Source organism: Protopterus annectens, chromosome 10.part0 (assembly GCF_019279795.1).
Source record: "Protopterus annectens isolate FY-2018-M chromosome 10.part0, PAN1.0, whole genome shotgun sequence".
Taxonomy (NCBI): domain Eukaryota; kingdom Metazoa; phylum Chordata; order Ceratodontiformes; family Protopteridae; genus Protopterus; species Protopterus annectens.
In genome coordinates, this window is record NC_056744.1 from 703,933,511 (window position 1) to 703,960,868 (window position 27,358).

Here is a 27,358-nt window from a genome sequence, read left to right on the forward strand (position 1 = left end):
CAGATGCTCCAGGCAAAGAACTTCTTTGCCAGCAGTCTGAACACCATAGATGTACAGTGATCTGATCACCCTTTGCTGTGCTGGTTATAATGAACCTTTTGCAGATAAGTATTCCATTGGGGTGCCTTTTCATTTCTTTAGAGTGCATTTTGTATGTTCATGTCATCGAAGAAAGGGAAATGTCAGAGTGGGGGCAAGTTCCCCTTGAAGATCGTTACAAGTGTTTCTTTGGTCTAGACCCTTCTCACAACCACACTAGCTATATTTCTCGGACATTTGTGACAAAGATTCTTTGCAGCCATCTGTCTTCTGTTTCCATTTATATAGAGAACCAGCATCTCAAGTTGGCCCAGGGTACTATGGCCGAATCCTCCCACCTTGAAGTACAGCTAGTTCTTAAGAAAACGTTAAGGTCTGATACTGCTGCTGTCCAGGCTCTGCTTGAATGTCTCTCTTAAGGTAGACTATACCCTAAAGTCTGCCCGGTGCTTTGTTCTTTTTACCATGACCCTGTCAGAGACAGTCATGGAACCAGCTTCTTGCACTTCCTCTAAAGCTTTGCAAACATTTGGTGTCGACATAGAGGGAGAGATATGGCTGGTCATATCTGAGGGGCCTTGGGGGGAAAATTCTCAGATCTTGGAGAGGAGGAGCCTGGTACCTGGGCTGAGAAAAGAGAAGGTTCTGAACTACCGAGGTTTGGTAAAGCCAATGTCCCCCTTAAGAAAAGACAGAAGACTTCACACATTTCCCCTGGTCCCAAAGATCTTCAGAAAGAGTGGTAGGGTTTTACACAGGACGTGTTTAATGCACTGATTGCTTTTAGACCACCTCAGGGTTTTTTTGTTCCTGTCTCTCCTTGATACTCTACCCCTAAAAGATCTAGGGAACCTGATTAATCTGCTGAGGAGTTGGACCTAGATGAGGATTCCTTAGCCTACTCCTCCCAAATGCCATCACCCTTGGACTATGGCTCTGAAGAGGAGGATGAATCCTTAAGTCCTGAAATTCTTCTTTCGGTATACAATGGTTCACATAATGGAGCATTGTAAGTGTGACTGCTCCCAACCTTCTGACATCCAGAAAAGATATAACGCGTTGTTGCAGGTGGACTCTCCTTAACCCTTCTGCTGTTCTGCCTGTTTTGGCTGCTCTTTTAGATACTTTTTCAGTTGCTTCTTTGGCTCATGATTCTCAACTTCCTGCCCCTAAGAAGCCTGACCATTTTTATAAGGTCCCTGAGGTTTTCAAGTTTCTTTATAAGTGACCTCCTCCTGACCCTGCTGTGGTCTCTGTCTCTGCTGATAAGCCTTCTTGGAGTTTTGCTTTAGTCTAAGCTTCTTCCCTCCGACATGGATAGTCGTGCTATGGAGAGGCTGGGGAAGAAGCTCTACACTTCTGCCACCTTGGCATTTCATGCCATTAACTCGCATGACCAGGTATATTTTACTCCTTTTGCCTCAGTTGGGAGGGGTTCTGTCTGATCTGCCTGATTCTGAGGCTAAGTCCGCTGCTCTTTCTTTAGTAGGATCCACATCTCAGGTGGCACATCCCTCCATTAAGTGTAGTTACAATGCTGCTGATGTCTTCTCTAGAGCTGCTGCAGGCTTTGTCAAGAGACTATATTCCTGCTTTTGTCTTCAAGCTTTGGCTGATGACATTAAGGCTAAGCTTCTTGATGGCTTCCCTAAATAACCAAACTCTCTCTGGTATTCCAGTGGCAGATTTGTTTGACCTTACTGGACCAAGGCTACGTCAAGTAGGACCTTGAAGAGATTTTTGTATCTCCCATTCCTAAGTTTCAGAAGAATTATCCAGCTAAAACTGCCTTTATTTGTAGACAGTCTCTTCAGCTCTCCAGAAATAAGAGAGCCCCAAAGCGTGCTTTTTCTGACAAATCTACTCAGACACCTAGACTTCAAAAACCTTCATTTCAGGATAAATTTGCCTCCATCTGACATTCTGCCTTCTTTTCCCATCTGCCAGGTTCCCTTATCTCTCAGACGGTCTCTTTCACTCCCTGTTTGGCAACAGATTGCTTAAGGCTCTTTGGTTCTTTCAATCCTCCATCAAGGCTTCTTCATGGTCTGGCAGTCTGTTCCCCCTTTTTTCGGGAATTCCTCAACTGCCTTCAGCTCAAATTCCCATATTCAGGGGTGTTTCAGGGTTTTTCTTGATCAGGGAATGATTTAATCCATCCCAGAGGTCTTAAGGGGCATACGGTTTTATTCCAGCATGTCTCTGGCTCACAGAAAGGAGGGGTCCTCGAGGCCTGTTCTAGACCTTTCTTTTTTAAATGCTTTCCTTAAGGTACCCATCTTCAGGATGCTTTCTCTCCAGATCATGTATCCCCTCTTGCTTCCTCAAGCCTTCCTGTTTCCCTGGATCTGAAGGATGCTTACCTTCTTATTCTCAGTCACCCTCAGGATATATTCATGTTTTCTGTATTTCTTTCTCATTTTTAGTTCTCTGCTATGCCCTTTGGTCATTCTGTAGCCCCAAGGGTGTTTACCAAGTGCCTGGCTCCAGTCAGTAGATTTCTGCAGGTTGTAAAGAATACATATATTTCCTTATCTTAGATGATCTACTCCTTCTCCTTCCAGGCCCCAGCAGGACCTGCACTTTACCAGGCTTCTGTTGCCCAGTTTGGGTTTCACCATTAATTTCAAGAGGTCTGTCATGTTGCACTCTCAGGACTACATCTTCCTGGGATGTGGTATTCAAACTGTTCCAATGCTGGCATCTCTGCCTGCTCCCATCAGCCTATTTCAAGTCTTTGCTTACTTTGTCTCTCATGCCTGCCAAGGAATTTCTGAGGGTTCTGGAGTTCATGGCCTTGGCCATCCCAATGCTCCTTTTTGCCAAGCTTCACATAAGGAATTTTCAGTAGACCGCGGTGGTGGTGCTGCGGTAGCGTTGTCGCCTCACAGTAAGACGCTGTCAGGTTTGATTCTCAGCTAGAGCGTCTTCTGCGTGGAGACATGAGTGAATGGGTGTACCTTCGTTGAAGGTTGTACGTCAGGCCTGGCAAGCTGGTACGTAAAAATCAACTGCCAATCATTAGCGGACCGGAGTTCTGCTGTGGCGACCCCTAACTGGGAAAAGCCGAAAGACACAAACAAAACCTGCAGTCAGTGTGGCTTCAGCATTGCCACCCACTGGAGACTCCAGGTACATTACTTCCTTTTCTAAATCGCAAGCTTTAGTGGTGTATTTAACACACATCTCTTAATCCAGGTGTCCCTTTCCAGCCTCCTGCTCCATCTCTGGAGCTCTTTATGGGTGCTTCAGATCAAGGGTGGGGTTGGGGGGTTGCTTCAGACAGTTGTAGGATTCTGGGTCTCTGGCCCCTCATCAGCAACTGGATCACATCAACACCAAGGAATTGCAGGCCCTTATCCTTGCTGGATCACATCAACACCAAGGAATTGCAGGCCCTTATTCTTGCTGGATCACATCAACACCAAGGAATTGCAGGCCCTTATCCTTGCTGTCTAGGTCTTCCACTCCCTTTGATCCCCAGATCCTTTAAGAGTCAATACCGACAACACCCTAGTCATATAAACAAAGGTATGGCACCTAGATCCAAGGAAGTCATTGTTCCACTGTATTTGACATTCATCAGACCTGTCATTGAATACAGTGCCCCCTTTGGTATGTATCTAACCAGGCATATCCAACAAATGGAATGTCCACAGAGGATCCTCACTAAAAGAATAAAGGAAATAAGTAAAATGTCCTATGCAGACCTCCTCAAGTATCTATCCCCATATTCTGTCTCCTAGAGGCTGTGGAGGGGAGATCTATGCCTGTCATACAGGGTATTGTCGAATCCCACTCTGATGGACCTCCTGCATATCTGCAAAATAAACAGCACCAGAATTACCCATTCTAAAGACTTAAACCTTACATGTGATGTAAATAGGACCTGCTGAAGAGATAGGTATGTATCCCAGAGACTACCCTGTCTGTGGAATAGGCTCCCGATCCATGTGAAGCATAGTTCCTCCCTAACCCAATTCAAGTGTAACTTGGACAGTTGGATGGGGAACAGGAAATTCATTCCTGGCTTGGTACCTATGTCTGTAACAAACATAGGCATTCTGTAACCGGTTCATCTCCCAGGCCCCTGCTTGTAAATGTTTCATCTCCAAAGCCTCTGCTTGCAATTATCAAAGGTACTTGAACTTGTCAGAGATTTGGGATGTGTGATAAGACATAAAAAAGACCTTGTGGTCGTTAGCCTAGTAAACACTTATGAACCTATATTGTACATCAGCAGGCAGGGGGGGCACAAGGTCTGTCTTCATTGCAGATTAGCTCTTCAGGTATGGGATCTAGCCATCCAAATGCAGGTTTCTCTGCAGGTAATTTGCATTCCTTTAGGAGAAAACCTGCTGCCAGGCTCCCTGAGCAGGTCAAGGACACACCTGCATGAATGGATGCTTCACAAAGTTATGTTTCTGGACATCGTTCAGTGGTGGTATATCCCTCAAGTGGCTCTCTTTGCCCTCCCTTCTGAACTGACAGCTTCCTCACTTGTGTTCCACAATGCCAAGTCCTCTGGCTTGGTGGGTAGGTACCATGCCTTTTTCCTGGAAGGGGATGTTCCTTTATGCTTTCTCCCTCTACATCTTCTTCCCAGAGTTCTGCACAAGATCAAACAGGACTCTCCAAGTGTCTTATTGGTGACTTCCTTTGGACCCAGACAGCACTGGCTCCCCTTTCTGGCCAGGGGTAGTCTTGACAAGTTACCTCACCAGATGAATTTTCTCAGACAGTACAAGTGTTTCTCCTTCACCCTCATCTGTCCACTCTTCAGTTGACACTTTGGGTGATAGGATTTTAATCCCCTTTCAGCACTATTTCTCTGAGGAAGTACTTGGGATTCTGCAGGAGACTAGAAAGCCCAGTACCAGAAAATATCTGTCCAAATGGAAGAGATTTTGTGTTTGGGGGTCTTAAACTCCACCAGGATCCCTTCTCAGTGGGAGTCCCAGTGGTTCTCTCTTGCTAGTGTGAACTACTCCATGCTGGCTCACTTGTTAGCAATCTCTGCTTGTCTGTCTCTGAATCCACCATCGGCCTCTCATTTTGAGGTTAACAATTCTTGAAAGGCATCCTCCACATCAGGCCTCCAAGAAAGCCCATCCATACTTCTTGGGACCTTGTAGGTATTCTTGAGAAATTGACTCGGGCTCCCTTTGAACCTACTGCTGCCTCTCTGCAATATTGCACTGGGAAGACTGTTTTTATTGGTGTCTCTCATGTCCACCAAGAGAGTTTCTGAACTCTAAACCTTGATGGCATTTCTCCTTTTATGATTTTTCATAAGGACAGGAAATCTCTGCGTACAAATTCTTCTTTTATGCCCAGTGTGGTCAGCGAGTTGTCCCTTAATCAGTCTGTCCAGCTTCCTTTACTTTTTCCTTCTCTGCAATCTGCTAGTCATAAGGTTCTGCACATCCTGGATCTGCATAAGACAGCTCAGATATTCTCTAGATAAGACAGTCATTATGTAAATCTGAGTAACTTATGGTTTCTTTTATACCAAGACATTGGGTTTTGCAGTTTCTAAGCAATCTCCTCCTCATTTTTGAAATTCATTTCCTTTTGTAATTCCTTTCATGGCATACAGCTTTCTGCCTCTGTTTGTGCTCATTCTACAAGGGCATTTTTTCTCTTTTGAGGCCTTCTTCAGTGGTTTGGACACAGTTCCATCCTTGAAGCTGTTACTTGGTCTCCTGTGCACACCTTCGCTATACATTACAAGCTGGATGTAATTTACAGAGCCAGGGTGGGTTTTGCCAAGGCTGTCCTTCATGGGTTTGTGGAGGGTTCCTTTTTGCCTTCCTCCTCCCATTCCTTGCAGCAGCTTTTGTATTTTCCCATGGGTTATGAATACTGCAACAATGATATGGAAGGAAATACAGTTGTGTAAAGTCTTACCATAACAGTAGAGGTCCTTCTCTTCACTGTTGCAGTATTCTGTCCCTCCCTCCTGTCCCCTTTCTTCCTTTTTTCTGTTGGGAACATCTGCCTGGGGGAGGGGGGTCTTTGCCTTTCTCTTTAGGCATCTCCTTATTCCCTGGATGTACATGCTCTCCTTTTTCCTGAGGTGGCTCTTGTTCTCCTGGGGCACTTTAGTTCTGAGTCTGGAGCATTCATACATCACCTTGTTTGCTCCCCACATCAGCATAGTGTATAATTTGATGCACTATGCTATTAAGCATTAAAGGCTTTGGTATACTAGCCAGGCATAGGGCTATCCTTGGCTATGAATACTGCAACAGTGAAGAGGACATCTACTGTTATGGTAATATTTTACACAACTGCACCTTATTTCAGAAGGACCAGATGGAATTCAGCAAAAATTAGCTAGGTATGAAGTTCCCGATTCTTTGATTGAGGTACGTTGCGGCTCAGACCTTATTCATTTGTTGCGGGTAGATGGTCGCATGCAAGAAGCAGCAGAAGACTAGACAATATGATTTCTCTGTCAAACAGAGATCCACAGCAGGCATGCCATACTTTTACCCAAAGCCTTTTCAGGACTATTCTGCCTTTAAATCTGCCACCTTTTTTTCCTGCTGCTGCTGTTTCTCAGCTTGCTGCTTCTTCTCTCTTGAAAGGCAGCAAAGTGAGGACTCTGAAGAGGAGGAAGGAATCCAATTCTAATGGAGATGATTAGTTGACCTTTTCTTCCCAAATCCATTCATCTGTGACCTGTGCTTTGGATGATGAAGATACTTCATCACCAGATTCCCCAATGGAGGAGCTCTCTTATTAGGGACACCATTGTCAAGACGATGCAATATTTTCAGTGGGAAGGTTTTCGTTTATCGGATACATGGAAAAGGTATTATACTGTTGAAAATGGGAGTGTCAACGCCTTCTACCATTTCCCTTGTCTTAGAAACTTTGTTGGATACTTTCTCATCTGCTTCCCTCAAACCTGAGTCTCGGCCATCTGCTCATAAGAAACCTGCCAGGTTCATCAAGGTTCCACATTTAGTTATTATACAAAAACCCTGCTTCTGATCTATCTGTGATTTACTTTTTCAAAAGTCTTCTAAGGTCCCTTTCTTCTTCTAACATTTTACCTACATTTATTTTATTTATTTTAAAATAAGATAAGCCAGTGGAGCCATTGATATATACAGCAAAAAAGTTTATACTTCTGACACTTTATCTTTTAGAGCTAATTGCCAAACCCATATGATGGGTACCTTTTGTCTGTTTTGGGTGACCTGGGTAAGATAATGTCAGACTTTGATAATTCAGAAGCTAGGTCTTCTACATTATCTTTTCTTAACTCTGCTTCTCAAATTGCTAGGTATTCTGTGAAGTGTATTTATGATGGTGCAGATGCTTCTTCCATGGCTACTGCCACTAGTTTGGTCATTTGTAGGATTGCATGGTTTAGACTTTAGCCTTTACCTGAGGATGTTAAAGCTAAACAGCTTGATTCTCCTTTGGGTAGGCAACATATTTTTGGTTCTGTAGCTGCAACACCTTGTAGGAGAAGGGTAAGGTCATGTAGAACCTTAAATATTTCCTTCTCCTTGTCATAAATTTCAGAGGAGTTATTCTTTGGAGTCTGGTCCTTTTTTCATAAGGATCTAAAGTCTTCTCAGAAGGGTAAGCAACAACCTAGAAAACTGTTTCAGGACAAGTCTCAGACAGAGTTCTAGGAGTTCAAACACTTCATTTCCAGGCAAATCATCTTATGACTGTCTGCCTCTTATTCCCAACCCACCAACCTCAGCCTTCCCCAAGTTCCTTTATCTCACAAACTTTCCATTTTTCTGCCAGTTTGACAGTTAATAACATTGGACAAATGGATTTTGCCCAATATCCAAGGGGAGTTGCAAAATGTCTTGCGATGCTTTACCATAGTCCTTCAAGGTTTCCTTAAGCCTGAGTCATCTCATTCTTCCTCTTATCCAAGAACTCCTGCCTGTGTACAATAGAATTGGTCCCTCAACACTTAGAAAAAAACAGGTTTTTACTCAAGAATGTTTCTGGTTCCAGGAAAGGAAGGCACTTGGAGACCTGTTTTGGATTTTTCATTCCTCATTGCCTTTCTCAAGGTCCCACGTTTCAGGAAGTTGACTCTTCAGTCCTTTCCACTGATTCTTCCACAAGCTTTCTTGGTAACATTGAACTTCAAAGACACCTATGTTTTCATGATTTTTGTTTCTTTTCATATCATTTTCAGTTTTCTGCTTTACTCTTTGGTTCTTCTACTGCTTCAAGGTTATTCACAAAATACGTAGCTCCTGTCATCCTTCAGCAGACTTCAAGCAATTCAGATACATCCATATCTAGATGAACTTTTCATTCAGGCTCTTACCAAAAAACAACTTCTGACACATTTGCAGTCTGTTATGGATCTTCTGAGCAATCTGTGGATCACTCTGAACAAGAAGAAGTTTTGTTTAATTCCTTCCCAGAATCAGATTTTTCTTGAATGTAGAATCAACACATGATCAGTGACAACTTTTCTTCTAGTAGACAAGGGTTTTTTTCCTGGTAGATTACTGGACTTGCTTGTACAGAACAAAGACTCTTTAATTCACCACCAGTCTACAGACTTTGAACCTGATGCGTTGAATGGTAACATTTTAATTCTCTTTAGACACCAATTTTCTGAGGTTGTGCTTACATTTTTAAGCAGGCTAGAAAACTAAATACAAAGAAATCTTGTGTCTCCAAATGACGAGATTTTCCTTTTGGTGCAGGTGAAGGAATTTGAAACCATATCTACTAGGCATTCCTAATATTCTGGCTAATTTGTGTAAGTTTCAATCACAAAAACAGACAATCCGGACCACTAGGCTGATAAACCAGTAGTCTAATAAAATGCAGTAGGTAATAAAATGCAGGAGGTTAGCGCTTTCAGGTTTCTTCAGACAACATACAAAACTTATGAATACCTTTTAAAATACATAACAGCCAATCAAAGACTCAGTAAAAAGCCCTCCTCTTTTTCAAAAAAGGCTTGATAGGAATGACACCATTCAGGTCAGGTGCTCTATCAGCACCCAGATTGATTATTCATCTAGTTTCACTGCATTCTGTTATATTTCTCAAATCACCCCCTGCCCCATAACCTGCAAAACCATAAAAGAAAATACATGCCCAGGGTACTGCTTTACATGCAGATACAGTGCATTATGTATATTAGCTGTGCATTGACATATGTTGTAACACCCTGTCTTTCAATCTACAGTTCGTTTTACTGACATATAATGAACATTGCATACAGTCAGCCAAGTATATAATATCGCTGGTCAGTCAGCATATTGTTTCAATGAATAGCTCTTTCCAGACAGTGGATGGATGAGTATGTTGTTATGTCCCTTGTCGCCCCATGACAGGTTTCCTAACCCCTTGTTGGTCTGTACAGAGAAAATCCTTTAAATTCTTACTAAGTTTGAAACAAAATGTGGGTTCCTGAATTATTAATGCCTTCACTCTGTCATCAGTTAACAAGATTTTCCAGTTTTGTTGAATAATGTCACATATGCCCCCCACATTGTTACTATAGTTCAAAGTAACTCAAAGGGACTGCCTGCTTTTATCAATCTCCCTGTCATGCGCCTCTACATTTCCAGAAAACTACGGTTTGGCTTTGTTCAACCTCTCTTATTTACTTTTATTAAATGCCCGCTGTATTATTTTTTGATTATATCCCCTTGCTTTTAAATTTACCATCAATTCTGCAGACTTCTCTCTATGTGTGTCATCATTAGTACATAACCTGGATGTTCGAAAAAATTGTCCCTGAGCAATATTGTTAAATGTATATCTTGTGTGCATACTATCATAGGCTAGGAGAGTATTCCTACAGCATTCCTTCCTATATATAACAGTCTCAATCCATTGCTCTGTGTTTTTCATCACGCGGACATCTAAGAAATCTATAGTTGTATCCGAGAGTGAAATACTAAACCTCAAAAATCAGTGGTGCTTTCCAGGTAGGTAACAAACTCATAAAGCTGTTCCTGTGTCCCTGTCCAAAGCAGGAAGACATTGTCCACAAAACAGACATAGTAGTTCTGGTACCCCCTTCATAAATGATTTGCCTTGAATATTGCTTGATCCTCCCAATATGCCAACACTATATTGGCATATGGGTTTGTGCAGGGTGTGCCCATGGCCACCCCCCCCCCCCGCTCTGACGATAGAAGCAATTATGATACATAAAAATATTGTTGCTCAACACACAGTCTAACAGTAAAACATACACTGTCAATATCAGTTTGATTCAAGATTTGTACTTGTTGCAAAAGGCCTCAATGGCCATAAAGCCATATTTTGTAATTACTGTGAACAAACTGTTTATATCCAGGGTTACTAACAGGTAATGGTAATCCATACAGTCAGCATTGGGTCCTAAATAACTGTGTAAAGATTGCAAAAAATGAGCTGTGTCCTTTTAACATTTTAGGTACAGAAACAAAACACTTTCTTAGATGAGCTTCTACCCATATAGAAGCATGTTCAGTAGCCCACCCCCTTACAGATACAAATGGATGCAATGGTGGGTTCCTGGGATCTTTTTGGTATTACTTTGAACGGTGGAACAACAGGATGTTCAATCAATATAAACTTAAACGTGTCTTATTAATACGGTTGCTTAACCTTAAGTTGGAAAACTCATACTTAACTTTACCACTAATCCTATTGATATCAACTGGTGTTAACTGTTGATAAGTAATTGAGTCCCTTAACAACATAAGAACACTATTATGATATAATTCACTGTTCATGACCACAACCGCCCCTCCCTTGTCAGCAGGTTTTATGATATTCTTATTCTCTATAAGTGTCCTTAATGCTTGGTGTTGCTCCCAGTTCATATTTTGAAAAACATGCTTGTTTCTTGTGTTCAAAAACTTAAAAATATCATCTTCACAAGTTTTTATAAAGGTTTCAATCACTTGACTGACAGGGGGGTTAAATGTGCTCGGTTGCCTAAGAGTACAGTCCCTAGGAACAGATTCTGCACCATAAATACGTGTCATTTCAACATTTCTGGCAAACATTCTCAGGTCTAACACATGGTCACTAAAACTTGACCCTGTACTTAGAGAATGAATGTAAGTCCCTTACTCAAAACATAATTTTCAGCATCAGGTAAAATGTAATCAGAAATATTATATACATTACAGTCTCTTTTGCCATTGGCAGTCACTTTGGTGTTTTTCGCCTCTTTGCATTGTGATTCGATGAAGAACCTCTGTTCAGGTTTTCTTTCTTCTTCTCAGGTACAGGTAAAATGTGAAAAGAGGAGCGCATGGTTTTTGGTCGAGCTCCCAGCATATTAGTACTGTTTAACACCATTTGTGTGGTGTTAGAAGTCTCTTGTGGCATTGTCTGCTGCTGGTTAATCACCTCCACAGTAGAGTCTTGCCTAGGTGCTGTGTCGACATTTGATGATGTCATCAATTTCATCCTGATCCCTATATCAGCTCCATTGCCTCTTACACCTGAATTTAAGTTGTAATGTTCATTAGCCTGGCAATCAGATGTCATAGAAGGCTGATTCCGTGGAGGGACATGCTTTGGCCGTGTGAAAATATGCCCCTGCACAAAATCCTTACAGTCTCTAATTTAAAGTTTTTTCATTTTAATATGTTGCAATTTGGAGTCATAAGCTGTCACAGCACAATACAGGTCATTAAGCTTAACCTGATATTCCTCTTTAAATCACAATTCTGTCTGTCTCTGCTGTGATTCAATTGAACTCACTAGTTCTTTCTCCATAGGTAAGAAAAAAATCTATCAACAATTTCATATAAGCAAAACTAGTGTCCAGATTATGCTGCTGCCATTTGGCCAACACTGTAGGATACAGTCCCCCATATGTGGGCATGCAGAGCACCCTCATGCCTCTAGGAACAATTGTATGATGCAAACATGCCTCAAAATTCAGTCTTTGCCACTGAAGGCGTTTCACAGTAATTACAAAAGAATATGGCTTGGTGGCCATTGAGGCCTTTTTGCAACAAGTACAAATCTTGAGTCAAACTGATATTGAAAGTGTATGTTTACTGTTAGACTGTGTGTTGAGCAACAATATTTTTATGTATTGTAATTGCTTCTATTGTCAGAGCAGGGGGGTGGCCATGGGCACCCCCTGCGCAAACTCATATGCCAGTATAGTGTTGGCATATTGGGAGGATCAAGCAATATTCAAGGCAAATCATTTATGGAGGGGGTACCTGAGCTACTATGTCCATTTTGTGGACAATGTCTTCCTGCTTTGGACGGGGACACAGGAACAGCTTTGAGTTTGTTACCTACCTGGAAAGCACCACTGATTTTTTTGAGGTTTAGTATTTCACTCTCGGATGCAACAGCAGATTTCTTAGATGTCTGAGTGATGACAAATACAGAACAATGGATTGGGACTGTGTTATATAGGAAGGAATACTGGAGGAATACTCTCCTAGCCTATGATAGTATGCACCCCAGATATACATTTAACAATATTGCTCAGGGACAACTTTTTCGAACATCCAAGTTATGTACTAATGATGACATGTATAGAGAGAAGTCTGCAGAATTGATGGTGAATTTAAAAGTAAGGGGATATAATCAGAACATAATACAGTGGGCATTTAAAAATGTAAAGGGAGGTTAAACAAAGCAAAACCCTGGTATTCTAGAAATGTACAGGTGCATGACAGGGAGACTGATATAAGCAGGCAACCCCTTCGAGTTACTTTGAAGTATAGTAACAATGTGGGGGGCGTATGTGACATTATTTGCCAAAACTGGAAAATCTTGTTAATTGATAAGAGTGAAGGCATTAATAACTCAGGAACCCACATTTTGTTTCAAATGTAGTAAGAATTTAAAGGATTTTCTCTGTACAGACCATGAAGGGCTATTCCCATTCTTGGAACTTGAACTGTGTCCTGAGAAGTTTACAAAGAACAGACCCTGGAGATGACAGCCATAAAGACTCCCTCATCCTTCACTTTAATACCAGACTGTACTATTGAAGATTCTGTTTGTTAGATATCTTTTGAACATGATACTCTGTTTGGCTTGAAAACTAGGTCTTTAGTCGTACTTGATACTCCAAGCTTTATAAATCTCTGCTAAGTTCTGTAAATGCAAACTTTGTGAACAAGCCATTCTTCATAGCTAAAAATATTTTGTCAGACATATCAGTAGCAGTGAGTGTTTTCGTGAGTGATTTCTAAATCCACATTGAGTATCAGTGAGGATAACATTCTTAGCATGTTTAAAAACTTGATCAAAAGTTATCTTTTCATATACCTGTGTAACTAGACAGGGTTGTGATACTTTTCTAATACTTTGGGAGCCTGTGGAAAATGTATTTTTGAGTGGGGATAATTTAGGAGTGTTTAAATTGAGAGGTCTGTCTGAGGTCAAGTAAAGTTGAATATACATTCTAGAGGTTTTGCTATCGAGGCCCGGGTTAACAACGACCGCCACCAGTACTGTTAGCCAACAGGGTGCTGGTGGAAATTGGGCTACTGTTGGCTGAAGGAGGAGAGGAGGGGGAAGGCATGGCTGAAGGCAGGAAGAGAGGAGAGAGAGGTTAGGACTGTGGTAGTGAGGGTCAGAACTTTGAATGTAGGCAGTATGACTGGTATACGGAGAGAGCTAGCTGATTTGATGGACAGAAGGAAGGTTGGTATATTGTGTATGCAGGAGACCAGATTGAAGGGGGAGTAAGGCTAGGTGTATCGGATGTGGGTTCTAATTGTTTTATCATGGTGTGGATTGGAGGAGAAATGGCGTAGGAGTTATCATGAAGGAACAGTATGCTAAGAGTGTTTTGGAGGTGAAAAGAGTGTCTGATAGAGTGATGTTTATGAAGCTGGAAATTGATGGTGTAATGATGAATGTTAGTACATATGCTCCACAAGTTGGGTGTGCGATGGACGAGAAAGAAAAATTTTGGAGCGAGTTGTATGAAGCAGTGATGACTGTACCCAAGGGTGAGAGAGTGGTGATTGGAGCAGATTTCAATGGGCATGTTGGTTATGGGAACAGAGGGGATGAGGAAGTAATGGCTAGGTATGGTATGGTGTTAAACAAAGGAATGCAGAAGGTCAGATGGTAGTGGATTTTGCGAAAAGGATGGACATAGCTGTGGTGAATATGTATTTTAACAAGAGGGCGGTGCATAGGGTGACATACAAGAGTGGAGAAAGATGCACACAGGTGGATTATATCTTATGTAGGAGGGCCAGTTTGAAGGAGATTGGAGACTGTAAAGTGGTGACCGGGGAAAGTGTAGTTAGGCAGCATAGGATGGTGGTTTGTAAGATGACGGTGATCAAGAAGAGGAGGAGTGTGAGGGCAGCACCAAGGATGAAATGGTGGAAATTGAAAAAGGGTAATTGTGAGGTGGAGTTCAGGGAAGAGTTAAGACGGGCACTGGGTGACAGTGAAGAGTTACCAAATAGCTGGGTACAGCAGAGCTAGTAAGGGAGACAGCTAGAAAGGTGCTTTGTATGACATCTGGACAGAGGAAGGATGACGAGGAGACATGGTGGTAGAATGAGGAAGTACAGGAGAGTATACAGAGAAAGAGGTTGGCAAAGAAGAAGTGAGATTGTCAGAGAGATGAAGAAAGTAGACAGGAGTATAAGAAGATGAGGTGCATGGCAAAGAGAGAGGTGGCTAAGGATAAGGCATATAAAGAGTGGTATGAAAGGTTGGACACTTAAGGAGGGAGAAAAGGACCTGTGCCTATTGGCTAGACAGAGGAACTGAGCTAGGAAAAGATCTGCAGCAGGTAAAGGTGATAAAGGATAATGAGGGAAACATATTTACAAGTGAGGAGAGTGTGTTGAGCAGATGGAAAGAGTACTTTGAGGGGTTGATGAATGAAGAGAATGAGAGGGAGAGAAGGTTGGATGATGTGGGGATAGTGAATCATAAAGTGCAATGGATTAGCAAGGAGGAAGTAAGGATAGCTATGAAGAGGATGAAGAATGGAACGGCTGTTGGTCCAGATGACATACCTGTGGAAGCATGGAGGTGCTTGGGTGAAATGGCATTGGAGTTTTTAACCAGATTGTTTAATGAAATTTTGGAAAGTGAGAGGATGCCTGAGGAATGGAGAAAGTGTTTTGGTACCAATTTTTAAGAATAAGGGTGATGTGCAGAGCTGTAGTAACTACAGAGGGATTAAAACTGATCAGTCACAGCATGACGTTATGGAAAAGAGTAGTGGAAGGTAGGTTAAGAAGGGACGTGATGATTAGTGATCAGCGGTATGGTTTCATGCCGGGAAAGAGCACTACAGATGTGATGTTTGCTCTGAGTGTTGATGGAGAAGTACAGAGAAGGTCAGAAGGAGTTGCATTGTGTTTTTGTAGACTTAGAGAACGCATATGACAGGGTGCCTAGAGAGGAGTTGTGGTATTGTATGAGGAAGTCGGGAGTGTCAGAGAAGTATGTAAGAGTGGTACAGGATATGTACGAGGGTAGTGACAGGATGGGATTACATCAAGGATCAGCTCTGAGCCCTTTCTTATTTTCAATGGTGATGGACAGGTTGACAGACGAGATCAGCCAGGAGTCTCCGTGGACTATGATGTTTGCAGATGACATGGTGATCTGCAGTGAGAGTAGGGAACAGGTGGAAGAGACCCTGAAGAGATGGAGATATGCTCTAGAGAGAAGAGGAATGAAGGTCAGCAGGACTAAGACAGAATATGTGTGTGTGAATGAGAGGGGAGGATAGAGGAATGGTGAGGATGTAAGGAGTAGATGTGGCGAAGGTGGATGAGTTTAAATACTTGGGATCAATAGTTCAGAGTAATGGTGAGTGTGGAAGAGAGGTGAAGAAGAGAGTACAGGCGGGATGGAGTGGGTGGAGAAGAGTGTGAGGAGTGATTTGTGACAGACGAGTACCAGTAAGAGTGAAAGGGAAGGTCTACAAGAGGGTAGTGAGACCAGCTATGTTATATGGGTTGGAGACAGTGGCATTGACAAAAAAGGCAAAAGTTATAGCTGGATGTGACACAGTTAAAGATGTTAAGATTTGCACTGGGTGTGACGAGGGTGGACAGGATTTAGGAATAAGTATATTAGAGGGTCAGCCCAGGTTGGAAGGTTTGGAGACAAAGCCAGAGAGGCAAGATTACGTTGGCTTGGACATGTGATGAGGAGGGATGCTGAGCATATTGGGAAAAAGATGCTAATGATGAAGCTAACAGGAAAAGAGGAAAGCCTAAGATAAGGTTTATGAATGTGGTGAGAGAGGACATGTAGGTGGCTGGTGAGAGCAAGATGCAGAGGACAGGAAGAAATGGAAACAGATGATTGGCTGTGGCAACCCCTAATGGGAACAGCCAAAAGAAGAAGATGAGGTTTTGCTATTAATGTGTAAATTTTAAATGGGTTAGGATTTGCTTTCTTTTCTAGTTTTTCATTGAGTTTCTTTGTTGTTTTAGAGAAAATTGCCTCGAGATAGTGATGTTTTATGAACATGAAGGAGGCTTCAGCAGGGTCTAATTGTTGCAGGTCTATGCAATTTGATCTAAACTCATTTTGCTGAAAAAATTATTTTGTTTTAGTTATGCCCCCCCCCCCTTAATCCAGGGGAATTGCTGCATACCCACTTTTGGAATAATAGACTCCAAGGGCATAGCAACTTGGGGAAAAGAGAAAACGCCAGTCATTGAAAATTCAGCAAACTGAGTTTTAGATTATGAATAACGTCTGATTGTTATGTTCGATGGGCTAGTTGCAGTAGCAGGGGATCTAGTACTATGTTTAAAATCCTGAAGGCAGGGGGCATTCATATGGATTACTGAAGTGGTAAGTTTTAAAGCAGGTAGTGACTTTGGACTGTTATCCAGAAAAGTATGAAAATTATTCTGTACCTAATTTGGAGAGCAAACATGAATGCTTTAGCCATGTTTTACTTATTCCTAGAGTGTCCAGCTGGTTTTCAGTGATTCAGGTTTCTAGAACTTAATTAAAATGTCTGTAACATTTTGTAACAAATTGTATAGACTTCATTTATTGATGTTGAATTTAGATACATTGATTGAAATGCGTTAATATTAGTAGTGGGGTAATAAGTGCGGCTGAACAACTACTAAAAGGAGCCAAAGTTTCTAAAGATAAGTTTTAAAGTAATTAGATTAGCTGGCAGGCTGTGGTACACAATCAAACTTGTAGGTATCGCCTCGTATGCCAACTGCCAGATAAAGAAAGTGAGGGCATTCCTTCATGATGTTTTGGACTTTGTGTCTCCTAGGTAGTTGATTCACTAAACTGGCTAACTTTAGGTGAGTTCATCAGTGTAAACAAGGAGTCTGGGACTCTTGTAAAAGAATCTTCTTGTATTATGAAAGGATTCAAGTTTGCTTGGATTGTTCCTGTGGTATCTTTCAACATATTCATTCTGTGGACTTGGATTTTCAGCTTGGTGCCATTACCAGTGATTTATTGGTGAAACTAGTTATTTGGACTACTGCCTACTTAGATTAATTGTCAACCTTCCTAACATGGAACTTCCTAACCCAAGTCTGATTCATTGTAGGGGCTTTGGTTTGATCAGCTTAGACCTTTTTGGTTTCTTTTGTGTACCTGTAGCTTTAAGTAAGGAGTATTTGTGGTTCAGATGAGCTTATCAATGGTTATAATGAGACTAATTTCATAGCTGGATCATTTAGCTTTTAATCATGTGCAACTGGTCTGCTTGATGCTATATGACATTGCATTTTTTGTAACAGGTTTATAGGTATGTACTAACAATCACTCTACAAACCATTTCAAGCATAGCTGGAAAAAAAAAAACTATTCAAAATTTCCCTCCAGCCTCAAGTGCAAGACAGGATAGACTGGGAAAGAATTTGAGGTTGTACAGCCAATTATATAGGATTACCTTGAAGGTGGCAAAGCTGCTATTCTGCTTGACATGCAGTGGCAGTTTGTTCCAGAAGTGAGGATACTTTGGGATATGAATCTATCATGCCAGCATGTCTTATTAATCTGCTGATTAAGGTTTAGTTCCTTTAACGAGGTACTCAGTGTACCATTAGTTCTACTAAAGAATAAGAGGTCAAATAAGGTTGGATCTTTCATGGCACGGAAGTCTAGTCATAGATCTCCATGGAGGAGTCTGTAAGACGCTGAGTGCAGAGAAAAGGGATGGTTGGTGTCTCCTGATAACTAAGATTTTTGAGGCCACTGATCTTTTTATTTATGACTCTCATGTCTCTCAAGTTGTGTGATAGGTTTAGATAAATACTTGCCAAAAGGTGCTTTCTGATGTCAATTTTCATTTGTTCCTCAATAAGTGGGTTAGGATCTGACCCTCTGATCTGACTCTGACACTTTTTACAGCTTGTGGATAATGAAAACTTTCAAGCTCATCCTTTAACCATAATGCCCCTGTCCCCCTACATACCTCAGATCTTGTTTGCCACCTTCTCATACTGATGTGGTCGCTATTAGCTCTTGAGCTTTGGCATTTGTTTGCGAGTAAAAGTAGATTATGTGTATATATAGCCTTTCTCTTTGTAATCTATAATATTCTTCTCTTATCCTTTCTACACTTTTTAGTGTAAATTAATATTACCATTGTTGTTGAGGTAGCTCCTTCATTTAACATTGTTGGTTACTTTTCACTTTCTTTTCTTTTCTTTCCACAAGAAGAAAAAAACTAAATGTTCTCTTTTTTCAGTGAATGGCTGAAAAAAAATCAGATTTTAAGAAATGTAAGGCCTGTGGCCACAAAATTCCTTTATCAGACACGTGATTCATGTGTTTACTCTCCAGGACTGGTCCATTTGTATGCATCTTGTTTAATGTGCAAGGTGTTTAGTCCTTGGGCACTGGTGGCTTGCAAGAATAAACTTGATTTACTTCTTACTACTTTTTCTGAGATGATATCTGGGGCTCAAATCCCCAAGAAAATGGAGAAAAAAGAGGACAAGAAGCATCCTTCACACCCTTCTGGATCTTCTGTTTCGAGCTCGGCTTCTACACATCTTAAGGTATGTAAACAATCAGATCCGAAGGTGAAACCCTCAGATCTGACAGCTTCTATTGCCAGATCTATGCCATTGGATCAGACACACTCAAATCCCAAGAAGCTTCCTTGGACCCAATATGCTACGTCTGTGGATCCTGTACCCTTCTGTCTTCCATCTCCTTTCCTAGAGAGACTACACCATTCCAGGACCTTATCAGTTGCTTCCTCTTCCTGTTCATCCAGAAGTCTGACTGAAACAGATGTGGATAGGATGAAGAGGAAATTTCTGTCGACACAAACTGAGATGGGAGTTCTGGCTCTTACCCCATCGAGTCTGGAGACCTTTTTAGTATTACTCCATCTGTTTTGGCTCCTTCTACATCCAGTTTTGGATTCAGAGCACTTGGGTCTGAAAATCCCAGAGCTGTACATGTCTGTTCTGAAGAACTATCTTTCACTTTGATATCATATCTATGTGGACCAGCTCTGAATGTGTCAGAGCCATAGAGTGGTTGCTGTATCCGAGTTGTTGTAGCTGTCTCTGGCCCTCGGAGCCTCAGCATTGGACAGCTCAGCTCTGACCCCTGCCCCAAATTGTCTGCCTTCACTTAGAAGGAGTTGATGGTCCACAAGTATGTCTTCTTGGCACCATTGGCCTCTTTCTGTCTGGGGCATTCTGCTTTTGAGGTAGTGTAGATAGCTTTCTCTGCTCCTAGAGGAAGGATGATTCCCCCCTCTTATCCTTCTTCAGAAACCCATCTGTCTTTTGAGTCTTGAGCCTCAACATTTTACTCCACAGGGACAGCCAGTCTAAAGTCTCCAGGCTACCCAGCAGGGGAGATGCTCATATCTTCTGATACTTCTCTAGAACATCCCAGCGAAGAAGTACCTAGGAAGACAAATTGCAAAAGGAAGGCACTTGGACTCTCCTCAAGAGTTGGTCATGGAAGATACTGATTTTCATGAGGAGGAAGGGTCCCCAAGATTACCACCTGATGATGTCTCCTTTGGAGACATCTAGGTGATCCTACCCACAGCCCTTCCCAAGAGGAATCTATATTCCTGGAAGCCTTTGAATCTGACCCAGCCACCTCCTGGGTGGCTCTGCCTGCCGACAACCTCATCAATTTTATCTCTTGGTGGGTGTGGAAGGAACCTGGCTCTGTTGAGCTGATTTCCAAGAGACCAGACAGGATCCTGGCACCACCCAAAAATTGAGAATTTTGGATTAAAGGAGTACCAGAAGACGTCATGGTCACAGTGGCGGAAAAAAAAAATGAAAGGAAGTCTCAGAACAGAGTTCATGTGTTCATTCCCCTAACAGGAAGTCTAGGGAGCTGGACAGATTTGAGAAGCATGTATATGCTTTAGCAACCTTTGCACTTAGGTCGCTGAATTATTTGGCACACTTCACCAGACTATGGAGGGATTCAATTAAGAAACTTACCAAATCCCTCTCTGCGACCATAACTTCAGAGGCAGAGAGTTCCATTGAGTCACAGTTGGCTACCCTACAATCTATTTCAAATTCATCCATGAGGCTCATTTCACATGCAGTTGAAGGTACCTCAAGGGTGGTGGGTTCAGACATTTCCATTAGGAGACATGCCTGGATGCACCTGTGTGATTTTGCAGAGCCCTTCAAGCCTTCCTTTGTCAATGCTCCCTTTGACAGAACTTTGTTTGGCCCCAAAGTTAAAGACACTGTCCAGGTGTGAGCAGGATGACAAGACCCCTGCCTGCAGTGGGCATACATTTTTTTGACTCCTCAGAGGACCTTGTCTAGGAATCAGTAAGGCTGTTAAAAAAAGTGGTTCAGAAAGTCCCAGGGTCCTTTCCATGATCCACATGGAGATAGTTCCCCCAGCGGCATAAGGGGGAACTCTAAAGGAAGATGCCGCCCGGGCAGCAGAGGAGGCCTGCAGAACCAAGACTGTAAGGACACTTTCTGTGACAGATCCTACCAGTGCTCCTGAAAGGAAGCCCAATTGTCCACCTTTGGATACAATTGGGGGTCATCTGTTCCTGGCTAGAGATTACAAAAGATATATGGGTGCAGAGGATTATTTTCAGAAGTTATATAATACCCCCCCCCCCATTAACGGTAAACAAAATTCCCAATGTTCTGCCCAGTCAGAGGAAAGAAGCAGCACAATAAAGAAAAAGATGCAAGAAAAAGGGTCATCCAAGAGGTCCCCTCACACCAGAAAGAGTCTGTAACTTACTCAAGATTCTTTTTAGTGCCAAAGAAAACAGGGGATTGGAGACCGATTTTGGATATCAGCAATCTGAACAAATCAGTTCATTACAGTACATGAAATTCTGGATGGTCACGGTTCAGTCCATTTTGCCTTTCCTACACAAGGACGACTGGATGTGCTCAACAGAAATTCAGGATGCATGCTATCACATGAGAAATGAACATGCCCTCAGGGTGTTAACTAAATGCATGGCAGTAGTAGCAGCTCACTTGAGACTGCAGGGATTCCGGATGTTTCCTTATTTTGATGACTGCCTCATAACTGCTCCAACCAGGAATTTACTGAGAAAAGCATGAGATTATGTACTTCAGCTATGCTCTTACCTGGGAATTACTGCAAGATGCATCAAATCTCAGCTAGAACCATCTCAAATATTAGAGTTCATAGGGTCCTTGTTCAATACGATATCAGTAACAGCTCTGTTTCCTTACCAAGGGTACTGACCATTCATTTTCAAGTCAAAAAGATACTTCCAAATGCTTCTCCATCATCCTGATTGATTCTCCACACCATTGGGTCAGTGTCTGCTGCAATAGTTCTAATTTAATTAGTAAGGTACAATATGAGAATTCTTAAATGTACCCTAGCAACATAGTGGTCTGTTGTGCACCAGCCTTTGTCCACCCGGTTCAGAATAACTCAGGCATGCAGAAATTACCTCTTGTGATGTATTCACTTAGATCATATTTTACAAGGCTGCCCCTTTATCCTTCCTCAACCCAAGGCCGTAATGACCACAGACGCTTCCCAAATAGGGTGGGTGAGCACTTCTTGGGAAAGACAGTCCAAGGCACTTGGTCCTCCGAGGCCAACATATGCGTATCAGTGCTCTAGAAATGAGAGCAGTACTCCTAGCATTGCAGCCTTCCAAGACTGCCTTCCTTCTGGGACTATTGTGATTCAGGCAGGCAGTAGTAATGTCAGTAGTCTGGCACATCAAGAAACAAGGAGGAACCAGATCTTATCTCTTGTGGCAAGAAGTTCAGGGTGTGGCAATGGGCAATCTCAGCCAATTGATTTCTGATAGCAATGCACATTTTGGGGAAATCCAGTGTAATAGCAAACAAGTTGTGCAGATCCATTTTATTGGCTCACAAGTTATCTGTCAACATGAGTGTGGCAGAAAAGATATTCCACCAGTGGGGCCAACCTTGTTGTAATTTATTTGCTTCTCCCTTCAAAACGTGCAGCAGGTTATTTGCCCTGATTCCCCCACTGAGGTAATTACCGGGAGACAGTCTCTTCCACGACTGGTTCCCCAGTCTCATCTGTGCTTACCCCCAACTCTCCTAATCCCCAAGTTTCTCCAGAAAGCATCTTGATTGAAGAGCACAGTCATCCTTATTGCCTCTTATTGGAACTGGTCTCTAGGGGAAGAGCAACCTTCAGCCCAACAGTGCTCAGGAATATCCTTCGAGTCCACCCAGGATTCGGGTAGCTGGAGAATTTGTCCCATTTGTTGAGGAACGAATGAAAATTGACAACATCAGATAAAGAAGTTATGTACTCACCATAATGTTCCATCTGTGTTGTCCATTTTCATTTTTCTTGAACTCCCCTTCCTCCAACCCCCTACCATTTGGTTTGTGATTTCTGGAAGAATGAGAACGCTAAGGGAACCAATGATGTTCTTCCATTTCACTGTTGCAGTATTCATAAACATTAGGGATCCCCTGCCAAGGGTGACCCAACATCAGGCCCATACACCAAAACCTTTAGGTTTCTTTAAGGTTTGCCCTATGTCACATGCATGCTCCTTGTGTAGCATAGGTCATAAAGATGACATCCGGATGTACCGTCCTCAGAACTTCTTTGCCAGTGGTCTGAATGCCTGTGTTCTGTTGCTGGTTTCACTGAGTGTTGAGGTTCCTTTTCACTTGTCTTTTTCTTCCATGCATTGTTATGGAGACCTGGTTGAAGACCATTGAGAGCATACTATCAGTGCCAGGGTTACATTTGCCTCATGCTAGGCCCACCATACTAGATGAAGTTAATGGTCACTAGTGTCTACATATATTTGTAAAAAAAATATCCAGACTAATTAGACAAGACTGGAACTCCCACAGTTTCAACTTAACATCAACAAGACCTCTTATCAAATCATGGCTAACTATAGGATCCCATCTATATCCCCCTCAGCCTAGAATCCTGCCTAACTAATATGTTTTCCCTTTGCAAACACCATTCTACTAGAGGACTTCAGTTACCCCTCCCTTTACTGGGAAGTGTATCCCTCCTGTAATGTGTATGTACAGAGACTTCTGGATTTCATTAATTCAGTCTCTCTGGCCACTTAGCACCTCAACTAGGAACAGTAAAATCCTGGACTTAATCATCAGTATGGGACAGCTCTGCTCTCTACCAGTTGTAACCCCCTTCCTGGTCAAATCAGGCAAAATCAGTCACATTCGCTATGAAGCTGAACCCAGAAGCATCATATATAATACCTTGGTATTCAGATGTTATGCTAAGGTTAATCTGTTGAAACTGAGTGATGACCTGGCAGAATTTAACATACCCTTTTGCCTGTCCTGTACTGCCATATTTTAAGCACATTAATAATTGGATATATGCATCTGTTCCCTTCAAAAATAGATAAAACAAAAAATTTAAAAAGTAAACCCCTATGATGGAACCCTGACATAAATAGGCCATATAATAAAAGAAAAAAAATCATTACATGCAAAAGTAAATATAATTCTCAAGAAGCCAAAATTGCTGTTGCTAAACTAAACAAGCAATGCCTTATTTTGATCAAATCAACCAAAGCCAGATATGAGGTAAAAAGTAGCCACCCCAGGTGAAAGATAACCACAAAGCTTTCTTAAAATATGTTAGGAAGGTCAAGCATTGCCCAGCCCTGTGCAGAGCTAATAGTTATTTATATCACATTCTTGGAACCAACATATTTGGCCAATCTACTAGCAGACAAATTCAGTTAATACTTTGCCCACCCTTCTATCCAAATATTCATAGATTAAATAACCATATTTTCACTTGCTGAAATTTCCAAAGAGGAAGTTCTCAATGCACTGTCTAAGGCCAAGAACATTGCATCTATGAGACTGGATAACATACCAGGCTGTCTACTTTCCAGAGGGGGACATGAATTGTTAGACCCCCTTCAGAGACTGTTCAACATTAGCCTCAAAACAGGCTTTGTGCCAGATGAAGGGAGGACAGCAACAGTAACCCAGAGGCTCCCTTCACTCTGGAATAAAATCCCAGTCCAGGTTAGGCAGAGTCCCTCACTGACTCTCTTCAAGAGGAATCTTGATGAGTGGATGGGAGATCGTAGGTTTACCCTGGGTATCACTTCTGTGTCACTGTTAGACAGAGGCACAGTATACTAACCTCGAAAAAGGCCATAGCAAAATAAATTTAAAATAGGTGGAGAAAGCCAAACACACTCTGGCTAGGCTTATAAATACCCTAGGGCAGATAGCCTAGTATGAACCTATGAACCAAGATGAGGCTACAACTGATCTGGCTTATTACAAGCCTAAAAATCTGACTAGTTTTGGAAAGGATCATTATGGAACTAATAAACAGGGATGTAAGTGACTTACAGACTTTTGTCCCACCTCCATTCAGATTTGTTAAGGGCAAGTCCTGCTTTCTTAGTTTTGTTGACTTCTTTAAACTAGTCAGAGAGGCAATGGACAATTATTTATTTATTTATTTTATTTATTGACATTTGTTACAAGGCAGATCAGTACATACTTGTCTATATGTACCTTGCAAAAGCATTTGATACCATCCCGTATTCAGAGATCATAGATAAACTCTCCCAGCTGAATGTCAACCTCTTTGTATCTTGAATGTCAACCTCTGTATCTTGAATGTCAACCTCTTTGTATCTTGATGGATAGCAAACTGACTGACTCACAAATAAGACAGGAAATAAGGCTGGACAGCTGTACCCTGTCCAAAAGACCTGTCACTAGTTGAGTGTTCCTCTTACTCTAGTCAAGTGAAACTTAGTGGGAAGGGTAGCCACATATTCACCCTGGTTTAACACCAATTGCCTTCATGGATAGGGGAAGCATGCAGGTTCCCAGAATATACTTGAGGCCTGTCTTTGGAGATTCATACTCGTGTGGCCTGTCTATGGAGATTATACTGCAAAATGTAAGGACCAATAATGACCACGGGAATGCAGGACTGGGCTTCTTAAGCTCCTCAAATATCTGTAGCTTAGTAAATAAATATGAACAGCACACCCTTGTTATAAAATTCAACCTAGTGTCATATAATGCTGAATACTATCTCTAGAAAGTCTTCCCCTGTCTGTCAAAATGCATGCATAATCCCTACAATAGCATAGCTTCCCAAAAACAAAATTGTATTAAATAAGGTTTTTATTTACATTACATCTAAAATACTTTTCACATTATTGTAGTATTTTAATGCTATTTTACTACACCTTGCACACAAAATTGTGTTCCTTGTACACTGATTTCATGCAGGTAGAATCTGCCTCTTCTCTTTTTACTGTATCCCCAAATCCATTTTTTCTTTGTTCACTTTGAACCCTGCTGCTGTGTCATCACCATCAACTCCCTCTTCCATGCTTTATTTTTAGGATTGTTATATTGTCTGCATAAGAAGTATGTAGAAGAAAAGCTACCCCCTTTCTTTATATTCTGTTGAGCTTCTCTTAAAAGTTGCTAGTTTTATACCTCTGCCACCATGGTGGAATTGCCGCATCAGTAGGCTGTGCAATAAAAGAAAAAAAATAATGGCAAAAATTAGGAAGTGCAGTGTCGAGCATGGAAAAAAACCTCAATCAATCTAAACAAGCAATTTAGAAGTATGTGGTGAGAATAGCCTTCCAGGTCAAAGACAGTCACAAGGCTTTCTTCAGCTATGTTCACAACCTCTAGGCAATGCACAGCATTAATTGTAAATCAAGCCACTTGTATTGAGCCTGAAGATGTAGCAGATCTACTGCTTCCAATTTTACTCTTTGACATCCTCCAAGAATTACACTCAATCATTTAACTGTAATTCCCCCACCTATCACTAGGAAACAGGTCTAAACACAAAGGAGCTCCAGATGATTTTTCAGAAAAGACATTTAGTTTCTTTACATACAATCTCTTCACCTTGTGACCGAACTTCAGAACATTTTACATCAGCCCATGAAAATGGGCAGTTCATCATCTGGTTTTCTTTCTAACATGAGCCTCACTAAGGTGGAATCATGTAATCCACGTTCTGTCATCGTCATCATCATTTCCACAATTTATTCGCAATTTACATTCTCTTCAGTAGCATTACTTTCTCCAATGTGATCACAGCTAGTATTTGTTGTCTTGGATTTTGTTCTCATCTGTCTAATGGCAACCCTCTGCACCATAGAAGGAAATTTACCCAGTGCCTTGGCCACATTTTCCCTAGTCAGGATGAATGCTGTTTTTGCGTCTCCCTTAAAAATAGGCCATAGAATTAATGGGAAAAACCTGGTGATCAAAACATAAGTAAAATAAAATAAAATGTCAGCACTGACTGCAGTTTCATCATGCACTGTACTTATATTTGAGGGGATGTTTGAATGCAGAGATATGTTTGACTTTGTCAAGTAATCACATAATTTGATCAGTTACTTTAATGCTGAAATTATTAACAGTTTAGTGACATTGATCTTTTTTGCATGTTAGTATGGTGATATTGGATTTCCAAGAAACTGCATACATTGTGGACTTTTTTGTGCTCATTTTTAAGTTCACATGCTTTAAATTAATTGAGAATTGCCTTCTATATTTATAGCCGCTGCTTAAAAATATTATGGGATTTTTTTATCTTTATTACTTTTGCAGTGAAGACAGAAAGCAAACGTTTATCATATGTTGAAAGTCTGAAGATCAGAACAAAGCTGGACAGTGACAGTGATGAAGTTAAAGACCAGGTAGATCATATTCAGAAAGAAACAAAAGTCGAGCCAGAGTTTACAGGTAAGATTTTCTTTTTTCAGGTATGACTCATTTTAGTTTATATTGTTTAGGTTCTTCCTTGACCAGGTTTCACTATAAAAATGTATAGTTTTAATATAACATTTGGAGGATTGTATCACACAGGAAATGTTGATTTCATGGTCATTTGA

The 27,358-nt window shown here is 41.5% G+C and overlaps 1 protein-coding gene across 1 annotated transcript in view; it reads left to right on the forward strand.

The window, feature by feature from the left end:
* LOC122814193 (inaD-like protein) overlaps nucleotides 1-27,358 on the forward strand; it is a 464,245-nt gene extending 436,887 nt beyond the window's left edge. The window contains exons 12-13 of the mRNA XM_044086799.1: nucleotides 27,075-27,209; nucleotides 27,276-27,358. Coding sequence (XP_043942734.1) covers nucleotides 27,075-27,209; nucleotides 27,276-27,358 — 218 coding nt within the window. The remainder of the gene's footprint in view (nucleotides 1-27,074; nucleotides 27,210-27,275) is intronic.